At 42.4% G+C, this 20,413-nt stretch overlaps 1 protein-coding gene across 1 annotated transcript in view; it reads right to left on the reverse strand.

Annotated features, from left to right (window-relative positions):
• The window catches only part of LOC146179124 (uncharacterized), a 149,260-nt gene that overhangs the window by 48,530 nt on the left and 80,317 nt on the right, over nt 1–20,413 (reverse strand). Inside the window, exon 4 of the mRNA XM_084580117.1 lies at nt 7,323–7,778. Within this exon, the coding sequence (XP_084436243.1) occupies nt 7,323–7,778 (456 nt within the window). The remainder of the gene's footprint in view (nt 1–7,322; nt 7,779–20,413) is intronic.

The raw sequence follows: 20,413 nt of genomic DNA on the forward strand, positions 1-20,413 counted from the left end.
CACCTCAAGTGTTTCGTATGTGAAGTCAGACAAAATGAACCGGTCTCTTGCACACGTTATTACTTGTTTCTCTACTACGTCTATGCTTTTCCTCAGCAAAAGACAGTAACCCGTCGTAAAACCAACCGCCTGGCTTACTCAAACATTGAAACGTGACCTTAAGATAAAGGAGTATGTTATATAATAGAACTCTTGTTTGACATAGCTGGTACATATGTATTCAAAAAATAATACGGCGCGACAGACAAGGACAAAGATGGCCCACAAACGAGTTGACTAGCACCTAGTCCTGTCGTTTGTGTGCCTTCTTTGTCCTCGTTCGTCGCACCGTATTATTTTTTGAATCCGTTCGCTGCTCATTCTCAACCTTTGTTTTTTTACATAGCCGCGATATCTGAATTTAACTCACTCAACTCTCAGTTCAACTGCATTTCCTTTCATCGATCGAAGCAAGCTCTCGGACAATCAGAGTGCCAATTTCAGCGCTTTTTTAAAATGAGCTATACGAAAGCAGCAGCAAGGCAAACAGTGAATCATGTAATGTCATTAAGGCTATGCGCAAAAAAAGACAACACAAAAAACAGAGGCAACGACAGGACGAGCGCAAACTAACAACTAGTTTATTCAGAAGTTCAACCTCTAAATATAAAACATATAAGCGCATGCGCAGCGGAAAAAACCACAACATGCCTGATAAACGTGAACCACCGTCATACCCTACAAAACAGAATTCAACAAGGCAGACTTGCTTTTGTATAAGGCGATAGACGTATCACTGACACAATTGTGCGCTTTGTTTATCAAAAACGACTCAAATATTTCGCGCGCCACTGCGTTGCTGCCACGTCCAAGAATCTTAATCTCATTTAGTCGCGGCCGGCACTTGCAATCTCGACAATGTTCGGTTAAGTTTGTAGTACTTTCCTTATCCCCTAACGTGCGCACATGCTCCCCTGCTCGATCATTAACGCATCTCCCTGTTTGGCCAATGTAGGCCTTTCCACATGTTAGTGGAATTTCATAAACAATGCCTTTAGCGCATTTTACATAGGGCTTACCATGCTTCTTTGTGCAAACGCCCGGCCTACTTCTCTCTTTCGCCGTGAGCGAGCATAGTCCGCCTAGCTTAACAGGTGCAGAAAACACCACAGGCACACCAAACCTGTTGGCCACCTTCTTCAAGTTGTGTGCCACTTTATGCACGTAAGGTACAACTACCGGTTTTGTACCCTCCTTCGGGGCCCTTTTGCGCACTTTTCCTTTCATTTTCTGCAGGAGAGTTTCACTCACTGCCGTCAAGATCGTGCAGGGGTAGCCCGCATTGTCCAAACGGGACACTTGTGCCAAGAAACTATCGCCCATTTTGTGCGGACATGACCTCATGAGGGCAGACTCAAGACACATAGCAACAACGCCTCTTTTAACCGTCTTCGACTGTGCAGACCCGTACGGCATAAGATCCTTTGCAACTCTGGGATGATACATCCAACACAAATGCTTATCTGAAAGAATCATTTTCATGTCCAAAAACTGCAGACTGTTATGATCTAGTACCTGATGCGTAAAAGTTAGACCTCTACCGTGTAGTTTAAAAGCTTCTAAAATCTCATTCGTCACATCAAGGTAGTCAATGTTATCTTGTTCTTTTATAAGAATTAAAAAGTCATCCACATATCTAAAAACCTTTAAAACCATAGTGCTGTCAAGGACATTTTTTCAGGGTACGGTCAATAAAAGAGAAAAATGTTACACAGTACCGGGGCAACACACGAACCTATACAAATACCGCGACGTTGCAGGTAGAACCCATTGTCAAAAGTAATGAACGTGCTATTAAGATAAAATTCAAGTAGAGTTATAAAATTATCTACAGTCATCCCTGTTGCGTTTTGAAAGGGAACATCCCCGTTCTCTTCCACACAAAATCTAACAGCTTCAAGTAGTTCAGCATGAGGTATGGAATAAAAGAGGTCCTGGACATCTACAGAAAACATGAATCCAACATTCTGGCTTTTCTCCAAATAGCCACTAACATCCTGTGAATTTCTAGTAGTAAATGGGTCAAACACATCTAGCTGCTGTAAATGTTTCTGCAGAAACAAACTGACCTGGTTCTGCCATGAGCCTTTCTCGCTCACAACTGTCCTAAAGGTCCTTTGCCAAGAAATGAACCTCAACAAGAGTTCTTGTCGGGCTAGTTGGCTTGAATCATGTAATGCCATTAAGGCTATGCGCAAAAAAATCATTTCTACTACAGCGGGCCCATCTTTCTGTGTTTCACCACTATGTGTTCCATCGTCGTACCCTCAAGCGGATACCTTGGTCAGCTTGATCATCGCCAATTCTGTTCGTGCAAGATCCATCTCTTACTGCCTCAGGAAAGGGATCACCCCGCATGAAGTGAGTGCCCTTTTTGGGGTTATTAAACCGTCGGTTGGTCACCGTAAGCGGGTGTGTAGATTACTCAGATCTGAGTTGTGGAGACAGGTTCGCCTATGTCAAGACTGGCTGCGCATTGTGTGCTTGGCTCAGCACCCGTCTAGGCTAGGAGAACATATGCTGCGCGTCCACAGGCGAAATGCTTCGCAACATACGGAGGCCATGTGGAACGTCACAATTAAACAACTGTTGAAGCTGACGGAGAGGCGGAGTGACGTTCGAGGAAAGGGGTCTGTGACTGTGCTCGGAGACGTTCAAGTTCCAGAGTCTGTAATGAGCGTTCTCAAGAAAGGACCCAAGTATTGCGAAGAGCCTGCCGTACAAGCTCATGAGCTTCTGGCACTGAATAGAAAAATTGCCAAGAAAGCTGAAAGCGAAAGTCAAGAGCGGTGCCTTTTGGAAGGGGTGGACTGCTTAGCAAAGACTATTCACAAGCTACCGTCAACAAGGAAGAAGCAGGCCACGAAAGAAGTGCTGAACTTTTTTAGAGATAACGACTTGCGTTTATTGCAGGCTGATAAAGATGGTGGATTTGTCAGTATACCTGAAGGTGTGTTTAAAGAAAAGGCAGACCAGGCAATCAGCAAAAATTTTAGGTCAGTTAAAAGGAGTGTAACTAGAGTTAAAAGTAAGGCTGTGAAGTTGTGCAATGATTTAGGTCTGGTGCAGATAGCGAAAGGTATAAACAAAGGTGTCGGCAACTCGTTGCAGGTATTTTTCTTGGCAAAGACACATAAAGTGGATGTGCCCTTTAGGACAGTTGTGAGCGAGAAAGGCTCATGGCAGAACCAGGCCAGTTTGTTTCTGCAGAAACATTTACAGCAGCTAGATGTGTTTGACCCATTTACTACTAGAAATTCACAGGATGTTAGTGGCTATTTGGAGAAAAGCCAGAATGTTGGATTCATGTTTTCTGTAGATGTCCAGGACCTCTTTTATTCCATACCTCATGCTGAACTACTTGAAGCTGTTAGATTTTGTGTGGAAGAGAACGGGGATGTTCCCTTTCAAAACGCAACAGGGATGACTGTAGATAATTTTATAACTCTACTTGAATTTTATCTTAATAGCACGTTCATTACTTTTGACAATGGGTTCTACCTGCAACGTCGCGGTATTTGTATAGGTTCGTGTGTTGCCCCGGTACTGTGTAACATTTTTCTGTCTTTTATTGATCGTACCCTGACAAATGTCCTTGACAGCACTATGGTTTTAAAGGTTTTTAGATATATGGATGACTTTTTAATTCTTATAAAAGAACAAGATAACATTGACTACCTTGATGTGACGAATGAGATTTTAGAAGCTTTTAAACTACACGGTAGAGGTCTAACTTTTACGCATCAGGTACCAGATCATAACAGTCTGCAGTTTTTGGACGTGAAAATGATTCTTTCAGATAAGCATTTGTGTTGGATGTATCATCCCAGAGTTGCAAAGGATCTTATGCCGTACGGGTCTGCACAGTCGAAGACGGTTAAAAGAGGTGTTGCTGCTATGTGTCTTGAGTCTGCCCTTATGAGGTCATGTCCGCACAAAATGGGCGATAGTTTCTTGGCACAAGTGTCCCGTTTGGACAATGCGGGCTACCCCATGCACGATCTTGACGGCAGTGAGTTAAACTCTCCTGCAGAAAATGAAAGGAAAAGTGCGCAAAAGGGCCCCGAAGGAGGGTACAAAACCGGTAGTTGTACCTTACGTGCATAAAGTGGCACACAACTTGAAGAAGGTGGCCAACAGGTTTGGTGTTTTCTGCACCTGTTAAGCTAGGCGGACTATGCTCGCTCACGGCGAAAGAGAGAAGTAGGCCGGGCGTTTGCACAAAGAAGCATGGTAAGCCCTATGTAAAATGCGCTAAAGGCATTGTTTATGAAATTCCACTAACATGTGGAAAGGCCTACATTGGCCAAACAGGGAGATGCGTTAATGATCGAGCAAGGGAGCATGTGCGCACGTTAGGGGATAAGGAAAGTACTACAAACTTAACCGAACATTGTCGAGATTGCAAGTGCCGGCCGCGACTAAATGAGATTAAGATTCTTGGACGTGGCAGCAACGCAGTGGCCCGCGAAATATTTGAGTCGTTTTTGATAAACAAAGCGCACAATTGTGTCAGTGATACGTCTATCGCCTTATACAAAAGCGAGTCTGCCTTGTTGAATTCTGTTTTGTAGGGTATGACGGTGGTTCGCGTTTATCAGGCATGTTGTGGTTTTTTCCGCTGCGCATGCGCTTATATGTTTTATATTTAGAGGTCAAACTTCTGAATAAACTAGTTGTTAGTTTGCGCTCGTCCTGTCGTTGCCTCTGATTTTTGTGTTGTCTTTTTTTGCGCATAGCCTTAATGGCATTACATGATCCAAGCCAACTAGCCCGACAACAACTCTTGTTGAAACAGTGAATATAGGCTCGCTGCTGCGGTTTCTCGTTGCGAGGGAGCGACGAGGACTGGGACAAGGCAAACTTTCCTTTGTTTGCGCACTCCACTCTCCACTGCTTTTCTAGTCGACTCAGTTCAAGTTGCGTACCTGGCATCTTTGTGTATTCCCGAGGTCGCTTAATGGAAGCGACTGTCGTATTCACTGAAGCATCAGCGGCGCCGTCCTCTGAAGTGCCCTTCCTCGATGGCTGTTCCGGCGACTCAGCAGCAGCCACATCCTTGCCAGTTGTTTCCACATAAAAGTCACCCGCTTGCGACTTCTCGCCGTCGGCTGTGTGCTCCGGCTGCTGTAAGGCAGGCCTCGCCGACTACTCATGGGGGCGGGGCTCCGGCGCTCTCCAGTTCCTCCTGGTCCAAGAGCAGCTCGCTCCCGCCGTCTTACGCAGCACCCGTGACTACACGAGTATGGATGCATCCTGCTCGAGCATGTCCGAAGGTGCGACACATGCTGCATATTGGCGTGAGGCAGTCGCGCCAAATGTGGCCGGTCGTTTTGAACCGCAATCATATTGGTAGACGTCCAGGTATCACCACTAACACAAGCCATCCGTAAAACATGAACGTTTGGGGGAAATCATATATCAAGAGCTCCTCCTCGAGAACAATTCGTACCAGCCGTGCTGTTGATTCAGCATCTTCGAACCCTGGGCTGTTCCAATGGTCATGAGTGCCATATTTCACTTCGCCAAAGTCTTCAAACGCCCTTTCTACTGATTACCTTGAAACGTAGAAAGGCACCCAGTGCACCACAAAGACCAAGTCACGTTTCTTCGGATCATTCACAGCACAGCAGCGTCTCTTAGTCTGCAGATCTCCTTCTTTCAGTAGTTATTTCGCTTTCGCAGTTTTCAGCTTCAGCATCCAGGCATAGTAAATTTGGAAGTGACCAATGCTCACCCCTTTCGGTATACCATCGACAATTTCCAAAGGCTCAAAAAATCCAGTATGCGATAGGTGCGTCCGGCAATATCGCAGTGAGAGAAAACCATTGTCGTCATCGCTTCTCCCGAAGGAACAATGGGTGTACCAAGCGGTAGCCTAGTGGTGGGTGTCGCAAACCACAAACTCGAAGCACGCTCACAGCTTGCCATCACACGACCGTCTCCCACGGAAGCCGGAAGTGGAATGCACAGCGCCACCATGGCATTCGATTGGCGGTACTGTTGTCGCGTAAATTCGAAATGAGGTAACCGTGGGAGCTACCCAGCTGTAGTTAAAAATTACAAGAAATAACTTTGTAACCTCCACATATATGTGACCAGTTGCAGTTACAAGTTTGCACCTGCGTGGTGACCTGCAGTTTTTAAAACTTCGAAACACGATATATCCCCCCCCCCCCCATTTTGCACTACACTTCACAAAATTTTGTAATTTCTTTCGCAATTAGAAATTTTGTAATTTCTTGCGCAATTTGAGATTTGGGCACTTTCGCAGGGTGCTGTGCTCAGCGATATCCATGTATCACGACGCCATGCGACGCGTATGTCACCAGACGTTGTTTCTCTCGCCTGCGGTGCGGTACTGTACACTGTTCGCAGAGAATTGATTGAGGATATTTTGCATACAGAAACTTACATCCGTCGCGAACGTATTTGATGCTTATTCCTTGTCTCTGACTTATGTTCCCAGAAGAGCAGACGCTTCGATAATTCCCTGTGTACCTGGTTTCTTAACTGCCTTATTAGAAGCGAAACATTTCATTTCCGCTTGTTTGCCGCAACTAGATTAAGAAATAGCGTAAATGAGGCTTCGAAAGTCAAACATTTTCTCAAATTTCTAAAAAAACAGCCCGAAAATGTGTGCGGGCTGTAGAAAAAAAGCCCAGATGGTAGACAGGCCGCCACTCAATGCAAAGTCGCAGTAAAATATTATCTTTTTAATTGTTTGAACATTTGTCGAACTCTCAATGTTTTTTTCCAAGAAAGGTGACACATGAAAAAGAGAAGCATGGGTGGGAAAACTTATCCAAAGGCTCCATTTGCACAATCAGCCAAAGCATGACCGGGAGGGTGCCATGACACGTCTGCAGGGATAATTGAGTGTAACCTAAATGGTCACCCACCCTTGAGAGTCGAGACATTCACAGTAGATTTGTTTACTCAGGATATTTTGGTGATGTTTGTACTGTGCTGCGCTTTTTGTGGGGCCGAATCTTGCAGAATATCAATATTAATTGGTTCAAAGGAAAGAAAAGCGCAATATTTGTCACACTTGTCCTGTGGACACCTGACCCGTGCCGCAGAGGAAGGGAGGAAAAGTCCGTAATCAATTTCTGGGATAGGTTGCATGGCAGATGTTTCACACACATTTTTCTACAGACAGGTAATTCTGGCACTAGCCTTACACTCAAAATCTGTATTAAACTCGCCCAATATGCCTAAAAGATATTTCACGGGTTGCACCTCTGGTTCGAGCTTACTAGGTTCTAAAATAAATCACTCACCTGCCACAAACAGTTCAGCGCGAGCCTCGGTGACGATCACGCCAGAAGTGACATTGTCACCATCGTCGCGATAAGTGACGTTGCAGATGTAGCCTCCAGTGTCGCTTAGCTCCAGACGATTGAGCAGCAGCGCTGGTGGGTCACTGAGTAGCGAGAAGAATGCCCTGGTCGACCACTGCGGCTGTTTCCAGTGGGTACCATCCACTATTCCGGCGCTTCCAGCCAGCACCGGATTTGGAGACGTAGCTGGTGCTTCGAGAGCATACACCTTTTTCGCCTGGCGTTGAACGTTAGATTTCTGAGACGAGTGTGGGCTGTGTTCGTTGTGATCAGTAACTGAGAAATGGTACCAGATGACCGAGACAGCCCGCCGCGACGCCACGTCGATCGGACAGGACAGGGACGTCTGGTCACCTTCCAAGACTTCGAGTAGCTGCAGCGTAGAAGAGTATGTGTCTGCAAAGTGCAAGAACAAGTAAATAAATACCACTAAGGATGCGTATTGGTTAAAGCTGATCTTATCACTTATTTAAGAAAGTAAATTGCAAGGACGCACATTTGAACGTTCTCTTTATTATGCAACATGGCTCTCGGTGCTATGCCGGGATATCAATAACCGGTTATTGTTTCTTTTTTAAGGACTACTCATTGTTTTGTTTTTTCACTTCCTCTGAACTGCTCATTTGGGTTAAGGAATCAATGGTTACTTGGGCCGATAAAATAAGTATTCTGTAATGCTCCTGTTATCACTGCACGAACAGTTACTCTAGACGAAGAGCATTGGTGTTTTAAGTCCAAGTCCGTCAACAAGTGAACTCGATTTGAGATGTCCGATTTTCAGCTTTGTGATTTTAGCCGTTTGATCCAGACTATGCTATTTAGCTGTTCTATCGTGGGTTATACAACGAGCCTTCGCTTTGAATCTTTCTGCTATAGAGCAATATGTTTGTACAGACTGCTGTTTTATCTGTGAAGAAACTCAAATTGATTTCGGAAGTGGTAATGATTTGATTTGACTTAGAAGGCAAATGAGTTTGAGCTAGGAGATGAGGTGAGAGACCCATTTCTCCCGTAATTTTTCCCCTGTTCTAACCACTATCTGAAAAAAAATTAAGAAGCAGTTTACTTCACCAAATTCTGCTGTAAAGTCTGGACTCATTGGAGAAGCGGGTGGAGCGCAGACGCAATGAGGATAAGACCCCGAACCTCCTTCATACGATCCGCGCCCTGAAACCAATCGCTGACTACTGCTGTAAGTTAGTGGAACCTGTGTGTTGCTCGCGTCATTACACGTAAAGAAATCCCAACAACAGATACTCAAATATTTGAACGAAATGAACCCGCTATAGCAAAAATCACGCTACATATGCGCTGAAATGACACGCTACAACCATCTAGTGCTAGGCCGCGCCACAAAATAGAAAAAAGCGCTATATCAATTTAATCTTTAGAGCACTATTCATTCAGTGAGACATTGCGATACGCACCACTATCTCTTAGTAGGAGTCATCGCAATGGTTCATCGGTTTCGCGTGTCCGTGGCTGTTCGAAAGATCACACGAATGATCCCTGCTGCAATGGTTATATCTCGATGTAATAAAAATGTAAAAAATGACGGGTCTCTCAAAATATTTCTTAAAAAATCAATGGAGAAAGCCTAGTAGTAGTAGTAGTCATTAGAAGTAATTTTAGTCATTACTAAGAATTTTACTGATTTCTAATTCAATGTAGTCGTATTCGTTAGGCATATTGGTCGTTACAAGTCACTAGTAGTATTTTAGTCATTAGAACTCAATACTAAGCATTTGTAAACTTTCTAAATAATTGTTTTTGCATGTCGTCGCTAGACATATTGGTCATTACGTAATTAGTAGTAATTTTAGTCATTGTTACTCCTTACTAGGCATTTTAGTCATATCTAATCAATTGTAGTAGCAACAAGTCGTCATTAGAAATATTGGTCATTACAAGTGAATAGTTGCCAATACTAGTCATAAGTAGTAATTATTAGTCATATAACTGGTACCCATTTCAATCATAACATCCATTAATCACCAGCAATCACTATCAATCATTTTTCCTTCTTCAATCTGTCTTCATACGGCGGACATTTCCTGGGCGGTAACGTCCGGTGACCACTTTCTGCCGACGCGCCACGAGTCTAGAAAGGCTTTCCACATTAAATATCGGTGCGCTGTGAGAGTTTAGCGCATGTTAAGTCTCCACGCAGTTGAATCCATCAAAACCTGCCGCTGCCGCGTATCTCATATAACCCATGCGTCATTACTGTGCGCTAATCACCGCAATTCATATTTCAGCAATTAATCCCCGCCCTCCAGAACCTCCGTGGTTATATGTCAGGAGTACAAAATAACTATATTCTTCCCGAAATAAAAAACAGGATCAGTTTGCCGATTACAAAGGATTGTTGTTGTGTTCGGCGTATGCGTATTCCTATGAGTGTTTCGTCATTCTAAATCTCAGGACAAGCTCCCTCAACTCAACGATACTCATTACTTCGCGCCAGCAAACGTTCTTGTGCAACAAGAGGAACACGAAGAGATGATATAAAATGAAAGAAAGGAAATATATTTCATCACTTGCAATTAGGAGAAGTCGCGGAGGATGTCTGCAGGATACATTGCTGACGTACGCCGAGGAAAAGAAAGAGCAGAAAATCTTAGTGAATTAGTTCCTCTCTCAAGGAACACAATGAGAAATCCTTGGGACTAATACGAGCATCGCAAGTTCCGGGAACTGAGCTTAGATTTCCTCGCTCTGTTTCCTCTGATCTGCTTTGATTGCAGATAATGACCTCGCTTCGATTAAGGGAACGCATTGTGGTTGCAATAATTGATTCCGCAGGCCGGGCAACCGGCGTCATTCCCGTCTTCGCTCAACGCAGCGTAAGATGCGAAGAAGAAAGCAACGTATACGGTTGTTAATACCTTCTCCTTTTTTGTTATCTGGTTTGGTTTGCGGGGTTTAAGGTCCCGAAGAAACGCAGGCTTTGAGAGACGCCGTAGGGGAGGGCTCGGTAGTTTCACACACCTGGGAATCTTTAACGTACACTGACATCGCACAGTAGATGGCCGCCTTGTTTTTCGCATCCATCTAAAAGCGTTTTTGTTTTCTTTTAAATGTGGCTGTCAGTACCCGTACATAATATTGCTAACTAAACATAAAAACATAAGGAAACGAACGAATCAATTGGTGAAAACAGCAATGTTGTATAACGGTTGAAGAAATGAACAAATTCTCAAAAGGCTGAATGAATGGATCGAAGGAATGAAAGGTAGAAGGTTTGCAGAGGAAATGGCAGTTAATTATTGGTCAGAGAGTAGAAAGTGTTTTTTGTGTTATACAGGTATTCTTATGCAATAAAGTAAGCCAGTTCGAATCACTCCCGTGTCGAAAAGCTTAACTGCTTCGTTCTTTCTGGAACTGCTCCGTCCAGTGGAGAAACCGAGACAGGGCAGGTAGACGCAGATCGCAGTTCTCTGTGCGTTCAGTGCGACAGCGCTAGGGAGAATTTTTGCAGAAACAAAAACAAGTCTCCTGTGCTGCAGTTGTTCGGTCTCAGCGATTCGAATTGGAATGACCAACATTAAACGAGAATGAACTTCTCCGTGAGCAAAATCTGCGGCGGTGTTTGCGACCACTGCAGTATTTCACTATGTATTCACGTAATATATAATTTTTTTTTTTGCTGACAAATGACGCACGGCGAATGGGAATATGAAACTGCATATGTTCTAGGCACCGCCGATAATGATTTCCGCTACCTGAATGTGACAGCGTGCAATGTAAGATATAGGGTTTATTTTTCTTGGATATTGCAGAAAAGCACCGGAAGGCCGTGCGTTAATGCGTGGAAATGAATTCCTAACCGAAAGCGCATTTAAGAAAAATGGAAAGCTACACAAATATCAAATATTACAAATAGAATAACTCACGGTTGGAGACCATAAGCAAGCATGTACTCCACTTTCGTGGTCGAGACGAAATGACCACTTTTATTGCCTAAATATCGTCCTTTTCCTTCGTTTCATCCTCGTTCTTCCTTCCAAAACAGGTGAATATGTTCGGAGAATCCTTCTTTTTGAGAGCCTAAAAAAAAAGCCCCACGAGCTCCCAACCTCCCAAGAAGTGCCAGACACCGCTGTTGGTTTGTCGCATGAAGCAGCAGTCGTTGTAAGAATACGACGTGAGTATAAAGGGTAAGTGATGAAGCTAACTGAAATCTCGGCCGTAGCATATATTTGAAATTTGCAAGAAATAAACACAACCAGCGGCAGTGTAACGTTCACGCTAATTGTGAAAATCACCAGCGAGCTTCCTAGAAAAAGAAAAGCCTTCATCACGAGCAGTGATCAAAGTTTACGAAAAAGAAATGTACCAAATAATGCCAATTCATAACATATCTTGTGGCGTCTCAAGGTTTCAAAGTTTCGTCTTGTAAATTTAATTGTCTTCAAAATAGTGAGTGTTCCAAATGCATATTTCACAGGCCCTCCTCAATTAATTAAAACAAGAAACTAATCGAAAACAATAATGGAGATTCGCGCAGTGTAAACGCACCAGCATTACTTGTTTACAGCATATGCTACGGCATTTCGTTATCGGTATTGCGAAGACATGAGAGCGATATGTTTGGATATACTGATTGTGCCGTGAGAATTCTCTTTCAGGAAACCTCCGAGCCGTCAATGGCCAGCTGTCACCTTCTCAAAACCACCTCCTAGAGACATGCTCCCTGGTTTTTGGAGCTGTGAAGCTTCGAATGGTCGACAGTGCAACCGACGTTGCCGGAGAATTCTTTCAGAGATAAAGACACGAAAGCGCACGCGTAAATTAAAAAAAAAAAAAAACAAAGAAATAAGTGTTCGCCCTACTTTTCATAATTCAGTTTCCACCAGAAACACTACTAGGACAACAACACCGCAATTCCGAAGAAAATGGTAGTAAAAAGAGGTGTAGAAAGTCTTTGGTGTCAAATTGATTCATTTCGTGAACAGTGCTGCGCACACATTCCTTCTACCAAGACTAGCATTATTAAAATTTCTGTGATAAAAAATATTTCTCTTTCCTTGAACTCACCGTAGCGTGCATTTCTCATCCACTAGGTCCCAGTGGCTCTACTTGAAAACTTACTCAAAATAGATGATGGAAACGCTGAACCAACATCAACTCAGTTTTGTGAGTTATCCTTTTTTATTGTAAAAGCTTCTCCCTGGGTCAGATTATTGCTTGGAAAAGTTTTACTTTTGACATGAAATAATTCGATAGAGCCTTGACAGAGCCTATTTTTGCAAAATGAGAGCATCACATATCAACTGATTTTAAACATAATATTGCCCCAGATATGCGTAAAGGAATCCTCAAAACATTTTATTTTAGTTTCTGCTTCGACGTGCGCTCCATCGTTTAGAAGCTCACGAGTCAAGTCGCGCCTTCCGTGCACCTGACAAGCATACCGACTGAAGGGAATAGTTTCCCGCCAAGGCTTTAGAAAGGAATTTACTCTTTGGTATACAACGAACATTCTTCCGTGAGTATTGCTTCTTGGTAAGCTACGAAGTAGGAAGCGCGTTGTCCGCTTGGGAAAACCATCACACTTGTATGCCCCTTTTTGTAAACTTGAGATTTACTGCATGGTTAAATCTTTCTACCAGAGTGGCCAAAGAAGGCAGTCATGCATGTTTTATTCTCTGTAATTTCGCTGGTAACATAGAGGTAAACTTTATTTCGGCGTCCAATATTAGCTACAGTTACCTACGTACTAATTTCATAAAACGTATATATTTCGTCTAGGCCCTAGTCTGGTTGACAGATTAAAAATAATAACTAAAGAAACTAACGTGAAGTGCACAGAAGCAAACTAAGATTCGTTAAGGTTCAACATTTTGTATATGTTTTCGGATGGCGTTAAAAACCTTGAGGCGCGAACTCTGACCTACTTTGAACGCGGTGAAATCGTACCACCGAGAACCATTACGCCAATCACCCAATGAGGTATACACAAGTAATATCAACTTTCAATCACCGATTACAGCAGCTGGTTTTTACTTTAGCAATTCAAGTAATGCATACTGGATACTTTTCTGCGTATTTTGCGCAAGTATTTTTAATTACAGTAATATTCTTTCATTCAAAAGTATTTTGTGCTCGCGTCTGCTTAGGAACAAAATATTCGGAATGTTCCCAAAAATCTCTTTCTGTGGTACGAGATTAATTAAGTGAAATAAACATGAACAGCAGCGACTTGGAGGTGCAGTACCACAATTTCGCAGGATGGCTGCTGTAAACATAAGTAGATAATCATAATAAACAGCCCACTGGAGCAGAATGCAACCAAATATCATCCACAAGGGCATAAATGAAATCTTGGCAAAAAATTCACTAATATAGTACGAGTAGTGATGGTGAGCGAGAGCGAGCAATTAGTTTTAGTTTACGCATTTCCAATACCAACTCATTACCACGGATGGTAACAGAGCGTGTTTTGCTCTCACCAATATTATTTTCTTTAGCTTATAAAATGCGCTAGTATAAACACAGCCATCGCTCTAACAGCATTCATATTCTGCCTATTTATTTTTGCCCAAAACTCTCCATCGAAGCCAATCGCTAAATGCTCTCTATTCGACTTGGTTTTAAAGTCATTGCTATCCACCTCAATGTTCTGACCGAAAGAAGAAATAAAATGACGAAAACAAAACCCACTTCCCGCAAATAAATAAAGCATGTAGGCTGTCAACGCGCGTGGGTCTAACTGTCTTGTACGAATTTTTTACACATGTTCTCTATTCAGATAGGGAAAAACAGGTTGCGGTTTGTACAGCTTGTGGTGCTATTTACCAACTAGTTAATTACTGCCACAGCGCAGTAATGTATAACACCGGGCCTTTTCACGTGTCAAGCGCTTAAAGCTACCAGTAGCACAGGTTTTCAGGTCCTTTAACCGCCTTTTAGCACTGGGAACTTCGTCCACTAACCACACTAATTAACGGTGAAACACGTAAACGCAGAGAGTAAAAATTCAATGTCATTTAAAAATATATACGCAAAGCCTCTGTCCCCTAATGAGTGGCTGCCAAGCTCTCAGCCTTGAAACAGTTAAAACAAGCAATACATTACTTATGCATTATTATTCAGAATCGACATTTAATACACGCTCATAATATATAACCGCTGCTTGGTCGTCCAGTTGCCGCTACACTGGCCTCTACACCATGCTCATTAATAAAAAAAGTACGCTGACACTTTCCGCGATGCACTTTCAGTGTCGTGTCCCTCCCTATGTAACTCAATTATCCGCAGACTGTCCTTATTCTTCTTTCTATATTTACGCGCTTTTTATTGGGATTAGCTGCGAACAAAGATAGTCACATTGAAGAAGATAACCACGATAACTCATGCATTCCAGTGGAATAAGATACATAGACAGTTAATTGCGCCCTGATAGAAAATACAAAAAACATTACCAAATTACCTTTCATAGTTATGCAACGTTGCGTCTTTCCTCTTAATATTATTGTAAACTAATTTATTATAATTGTTCTTTCAGTAGTCATAAAGGTTTTTAGTTTCAGCAAGCACTAGGAGCACATTTTTCATAAAGGGACAGTCAACAGTCTTTGAGAGTTATAAGAATGTAGACATATTATTGTAGATCTCACAGAATATGGCAGCTAACGAGGGTCGAAATTGCAGTTTGTGCGTTATTTTTATGCTTAACATCAGTCAGTAATGTGAGGTCTGAGTAGGCGGCAGCGCCACGTTCTATTCTTTCTTTGGGTCTAATAGTGAAGAACCCTTGACAGTCCGAGTGTACTCTTTTCATGAATCTATGACTGCGTCATACAAAGAGTTGCTTTTTGATAACAATTTAAGGCGGTCTTTCTTTCTTCCTTCCTTTCTTTTTTCTTTCTTCATTTATTTCTTACTTTCTTTTTGCTCTTTCTTTCTTGCTTTCTTTCTTTCTCGTTCTCGCTTTTTTTTTTTTTTTTTTTCACTAAACCTCAGCTACTCCTGTCATTTATAGCGGTCCAGTGATTTTTTTAAAATCTTCGCAATAAAAAAAACTACCAGCTCTACGCTGCTGATGTACTTTCAACAGAGATGTCTTGGGTAGCGCTGCTACTGGCAAAAAGAGTGGCCGATACATGTGGTGGAATTGCCGGCTTTAATTTGGTACTTGTTTTGAAGCTACCTTAGCCTTCTCGAGCGGCGCCGCAACGAGATACGCGCAACTTCCTTAATTTCAATCTCAATGCTTCGAATGCAGGTTGTCTAGGTGGTTTGATGGTCGTGCAGTTAATAGAGTTGAATGGAGTCACTATACAGGCTATATATCACGTCCCGATGCCGGTACTTACAAGCGTCATATATCGTCGTAAAAATAAAAATAAAAAAAGCAAGCACATTGTGTGTAAAACGAGCTTTTTGTCTGTTTTTTTTTTCTTCCCAGAGTCACGTCCAGGCATCCGCTATAAGAGCAGAAGTTTCGGCCAACTGAAAAACAAAATTCTGTCAGCAGTTTATTACTTCAATACGCAGGCAATATAATGAAGCGCCATGACTTCGGAAGTGCTTGCGCTAAACAGCAAAAGGGAAGTCCAACCTGGTAGCCTTTACGACACTCCTGCCTCTAGCAACTGTCAATGACAGCTTGTCACTGAGGGGCACAACTTTTAATATCGCTGCCAAAAGCAGCGTGCTTGTTCATGTCTTCCTTGATTCAACGGAATAAGACAGAATAAAAACCACATTAGTTTCTTTGTTTAGTTTGTGCTGACCCCCTCCGTGAGGTACCTCAGCTTTGAGTCTTGGCAACTACATAACGAGAATGGTAACACAACTGCTACAAAGTCAACTTTAATACCTGGCTAACATTAGAAACCGATAAATTTTTAGAGACTAAGCTGAAGTTATTAGTTGTCATTAATTTTGCGGCTTCCATCAAAATGAGTTATCTCTGAAGAAAATAAAACTCTCAAGGAACAAAGAACAAAAAGAGTGACGGTCGATTAAGGGTTTTCAGGTAAATTAAATTAGGTGCGATTGCTTGTGTCAATTTTGCGGCTCGCACACACACGTAGGCATACAGTCCTAATCTGTTATATTAAAAACCACCCGACGTAGAATTGAAGCCTCGGGTTCAAACAAGTCACACGAAAATGCTTGCACACATCAGAAGTATAATGGGCCTGAAGAGGGGGAGGGGGGGTTCCAATGTCTAGGGGTGGTTTGACTCTCATTTCAAAAGTCCTACCCAGTTTCGCAGTTTTTGACAGTTTTTGACATGAAAGACATGATCGAGGGGCGGACTGGACGAGCAGAAAGCAATGAAAAGCGGGAGTTGGAAGTCTTGTTTTAGAGCACTAAAACTTTAGTTCCGAAGTAAAAAGTGAAAAAAAAAGAGGAAAGAACCAATTAGTAAAAAAAAAAACAACAACGAAAATATAAATACGGAAGAAAGTAAAATAAAAAATCAAATTAAAACACTATGTTATTTAAAAGTGTGCAGCGGTGCAAGTCTTAGAGGAGCCTCAGTAATTTATGAATGAACGTTGAAGCGATTTGCAAGATAAGTTTACCAAAACGCTTCGGGCTTCTGTCATCATAAGAAGGTAAACTAAAAAAACTTCAAGCTTGATTCAAGAGCCTCGTTTTCGCTTTGTTTACGGGGGAAAAGCGAGCTGACCAGCGGCGTTAAAGAACCAGAAGCTTGAAGCGATGCTTTAGAGTGGCCATGGTGCACAACCAGTTTAGCCTTGTACTGCTTACACCATCATTACCCTGATCACCATTCTACACCATCAACAGAGGAACGGGTGAACCTCCTCACCAGAAAGTCCGGGAGGTGATTCTAGTGACGTCTTCTTCTTTGGGCGGTTCTCCGAGACTACCACGCGCCGATCCGCTTGTACCCTTCTCAGTGGGCAGTATTACCAAGCTGATTATACATGCCTTAATGATTGCTTAACGAGCTGCGCAGCTCGGAACCACGCAACATATAATGAGCCAGCTGGCTCTCTCACCATGATTTTACGCAGTTCTCTAAACATCTCAGCCGGCCAGAGGACAAAGGTTCCAAATGATGATTACATTTCACTCAAAGCCAAGAATTATATAAAACGTATCTTTTTTTTTTTTTTTTTTCATGTGAGTTCCAGAAGAAATCATTTTTAGGGCCACTTTTTGCCATGGGTGCGTTTTTTCCTAGTGTATCTGATGGAACCCTGATATTTTGCCGTGTGTGATTTTATTCTCTTTCCTAAAGAAATCTATTCTAGTTATCATTCTAATCTCATTTTGAGGAGGTATGAATTTCGATTCTTTCTCCATTTCTGATTGTAATACAACTTTGAATCGCAGTCCTTGCTTCATTTCTATTAATTAACGTATCTTTTTCACAAAATGTACACGTTTCTCGCAGACGCTGCGCTTCACGCCGGACAGCGTACGCCTTCGTTTCATGGGTAGTGCTATTGCTGAAAAGATGGCATGTCGACCAGGCAAAGTCCGTTCTCAAACACTTCCTTGCAAAGAGATTATGAAACATAACGTCGAATAATGAACTTTAATTATGATAAAATTCTGCTAAATGTTCCTGTGCAGCGTTTATGTAATTCATGATTCTTTCAATTAATTTTCACGCGTATAGACATATTTGCCAGTTTATCATATTTTGGAGGCATGCGTTTATTAGTGCGAAAGCACTAATGCAATTATCTGAGCAGAGTAAAAAATTTACTTGTGCCTTGCAGGTTGCTATAGCAACTGTGATGCCAGCTGTTGTCCAGTCACCTAAGTGGCGAGTGGGACGACGGCATGCACGACAGATATCGCTCTGGCAGAGCACCCGCCTACTATAGCCTACTCCGCGCCATTCCCTCTCAAGGCATACATTACTAACAGACTCTATATGGCGATAGATTTCCACGTTTGTATATCACAATCGTGGCGCCACCTTTATATTCGCAGCGTCCACTGTGGTGCTATACTATATTTCGGCCCTCACTTAGCATTCAACTGCTAGCCCAGTTGGAGGCTACTACGGGATATAAATTCCAACAATTGACACGTGTGCATCCAATTGTGTGCTGCGCAGTAATTACTAACGCAGTCCTAAACTCTGTGGTAGTTGCTCCCTGCTATACCGCTAAGCACAATCATCACAAAACCATGACAAACATTCTTAGAATAAAAGGTAGCGCAAAAGGACGAGCACAGAGGAAGGGACACAAACACGAACGAATCACCAACTAGCCCAGCAACAAGCTTTAATGACAAACATTGCTTTTGGACATCTGAGTTGGTGCCAGCGGAGTCAAACCCTCGGCAAATTTTATTTAACACTGAATCAAAATAAAGACGAATGCAATGAAATTATTGCATAAAAATCATATGCTGCTATTCGGATCCGAACCCTCCGTATGCCTCCATATTTCTCGCCCTGTGCTCTTATCAACGGAGTTACGGCGAACGCTGTTCTATGTTCAGCATTATGACGTTTACGCAGCGTCTAACATATCCTCGAGGGTGTGTAGCAACGACATTAGAAGCTCTAATAGCCACCGCCATTGTTCAGGTGGTAAGCGCGCTTACGGTTCGTGGATGTTTTTTTTTTCTTTTACGCTTAACCGAATATCTCTACTATCGCATAATCTTTGACATTATTCAAATAAAAAAAAAACATCTTATGGTGTCCATGGTATCATTAGCTGCAGGCTACTTCTGTTTGCATTTCATAACAAGTCCCTAATTTCCCTACATTAGTTTGCTCACTCGGCTATCAAGAGACTGAAATATGTGTCATCTTTGGCGCCGTAGGTTACGTAAAATGCATGTGAAACCCACGGTAACGCATCCCATCCACCTCTGCTGCCATGAATGAGTGTGGCGCTGGTAAAAAATCTCATAGGTAGGTTACACACAAAATATATACCTAAGAAAGCGGAATTTGAACCTCTGCCGCCGTATATAGCTCGTTGAGCGCGCTGCGCACGAAATTCGGAGATTGTAGGCTCGAATCTCGCCAGCCGTGCCCGGTTTCTTTTCTTTGTTTTATTGTACTTTGTAACCAATTGTCTCCAAGACTAAGTCATCACCTCACATTTATCTTCTAACGAAAACCCCCCGCGCACTATTTTCTAACATTGGCTTCTGACTCTCTTCGTGTAGTACATCTGTACAGAGCAAACAATACGGGTATTTCAATATGGCCCCTTCTTTTGCCCTGACGTAAAGGATGAAAAATGTTTCTTTATCTTAACAGTCCAGTTAGGCATGGTGCGTATATTAAATAACTAATATATAATAGCATGAAGGAGGCTTAGAAGGTCAAAGCTTTATTTTTTTCGGGAAATATCAATATTCAGCCAAGATTAACGACTGCTCACCCCAGTTCAAAATGTTTGTTCACTTAAATCTGCAACAAAGTCTCTGCAAATTATCAAAAACAGGAGAAGAAACGTGTTTTTAGAGCAAAAAACTTCCTTTGCTTTATCTCAGGCAGTAGAGAGACGTGTAAGCATTGCGCATATCTCAGCCAACTTTTACAGAATCCATTCTTACTTTGAACAGTCATTTTGTAATTCAGAGGATGGTAAAACTATGATAAATAATAAATTTTGACATACGTGTGGTTGTTTTATGGTTTACGAGTGTTAACGTCACCAACACATTCAGGTGACAACCTTTAGTATAACTTGTCGGGCTAGTTGTTTCATAATTCGATACAACAAAAAGGTGCGCTGACGAGACAAGGACGAAGAAAAGGCTGGATGCACACAAACGCACTGCAAGCATAGAAATTGCACAGTACTCGGGAGGTTGCGTTTCTCTTTCACTGAAACTCGACTAGCGCGGCAGGGATTAAACTCAGGTATCCAAGCTATGTTGGAGAGCACCGTAACGGATTCGCAACCTCGGCGGCGTTTTTTGCTTTCTAAAACTCTGGTCCCGGAACGCGCTTTGTCAACTTATGTTTTGTGCACGCTGTACCGAAACATTCCTGAGTCCCAACACTAAAAAAAAGTAGAGCAATCTCAATGCGATTGCTGCTTTCCACACACTTTCTT

This window comes from Amblyomma maculatum, chromosome 9 (genome assembly GCF_055883805.1).
Source record: "Amblyomma maculatum isolate TAMU_Amacu chromosome 9, ASM5588380v1, whole genome shotgun sequence".
Lineage (NCBI taxonomy): Eukaryota > Metazoa > Arthropoda > Arachnida > Ixodida > Ixodidae > Amblyomma > Amblyomma maculatum.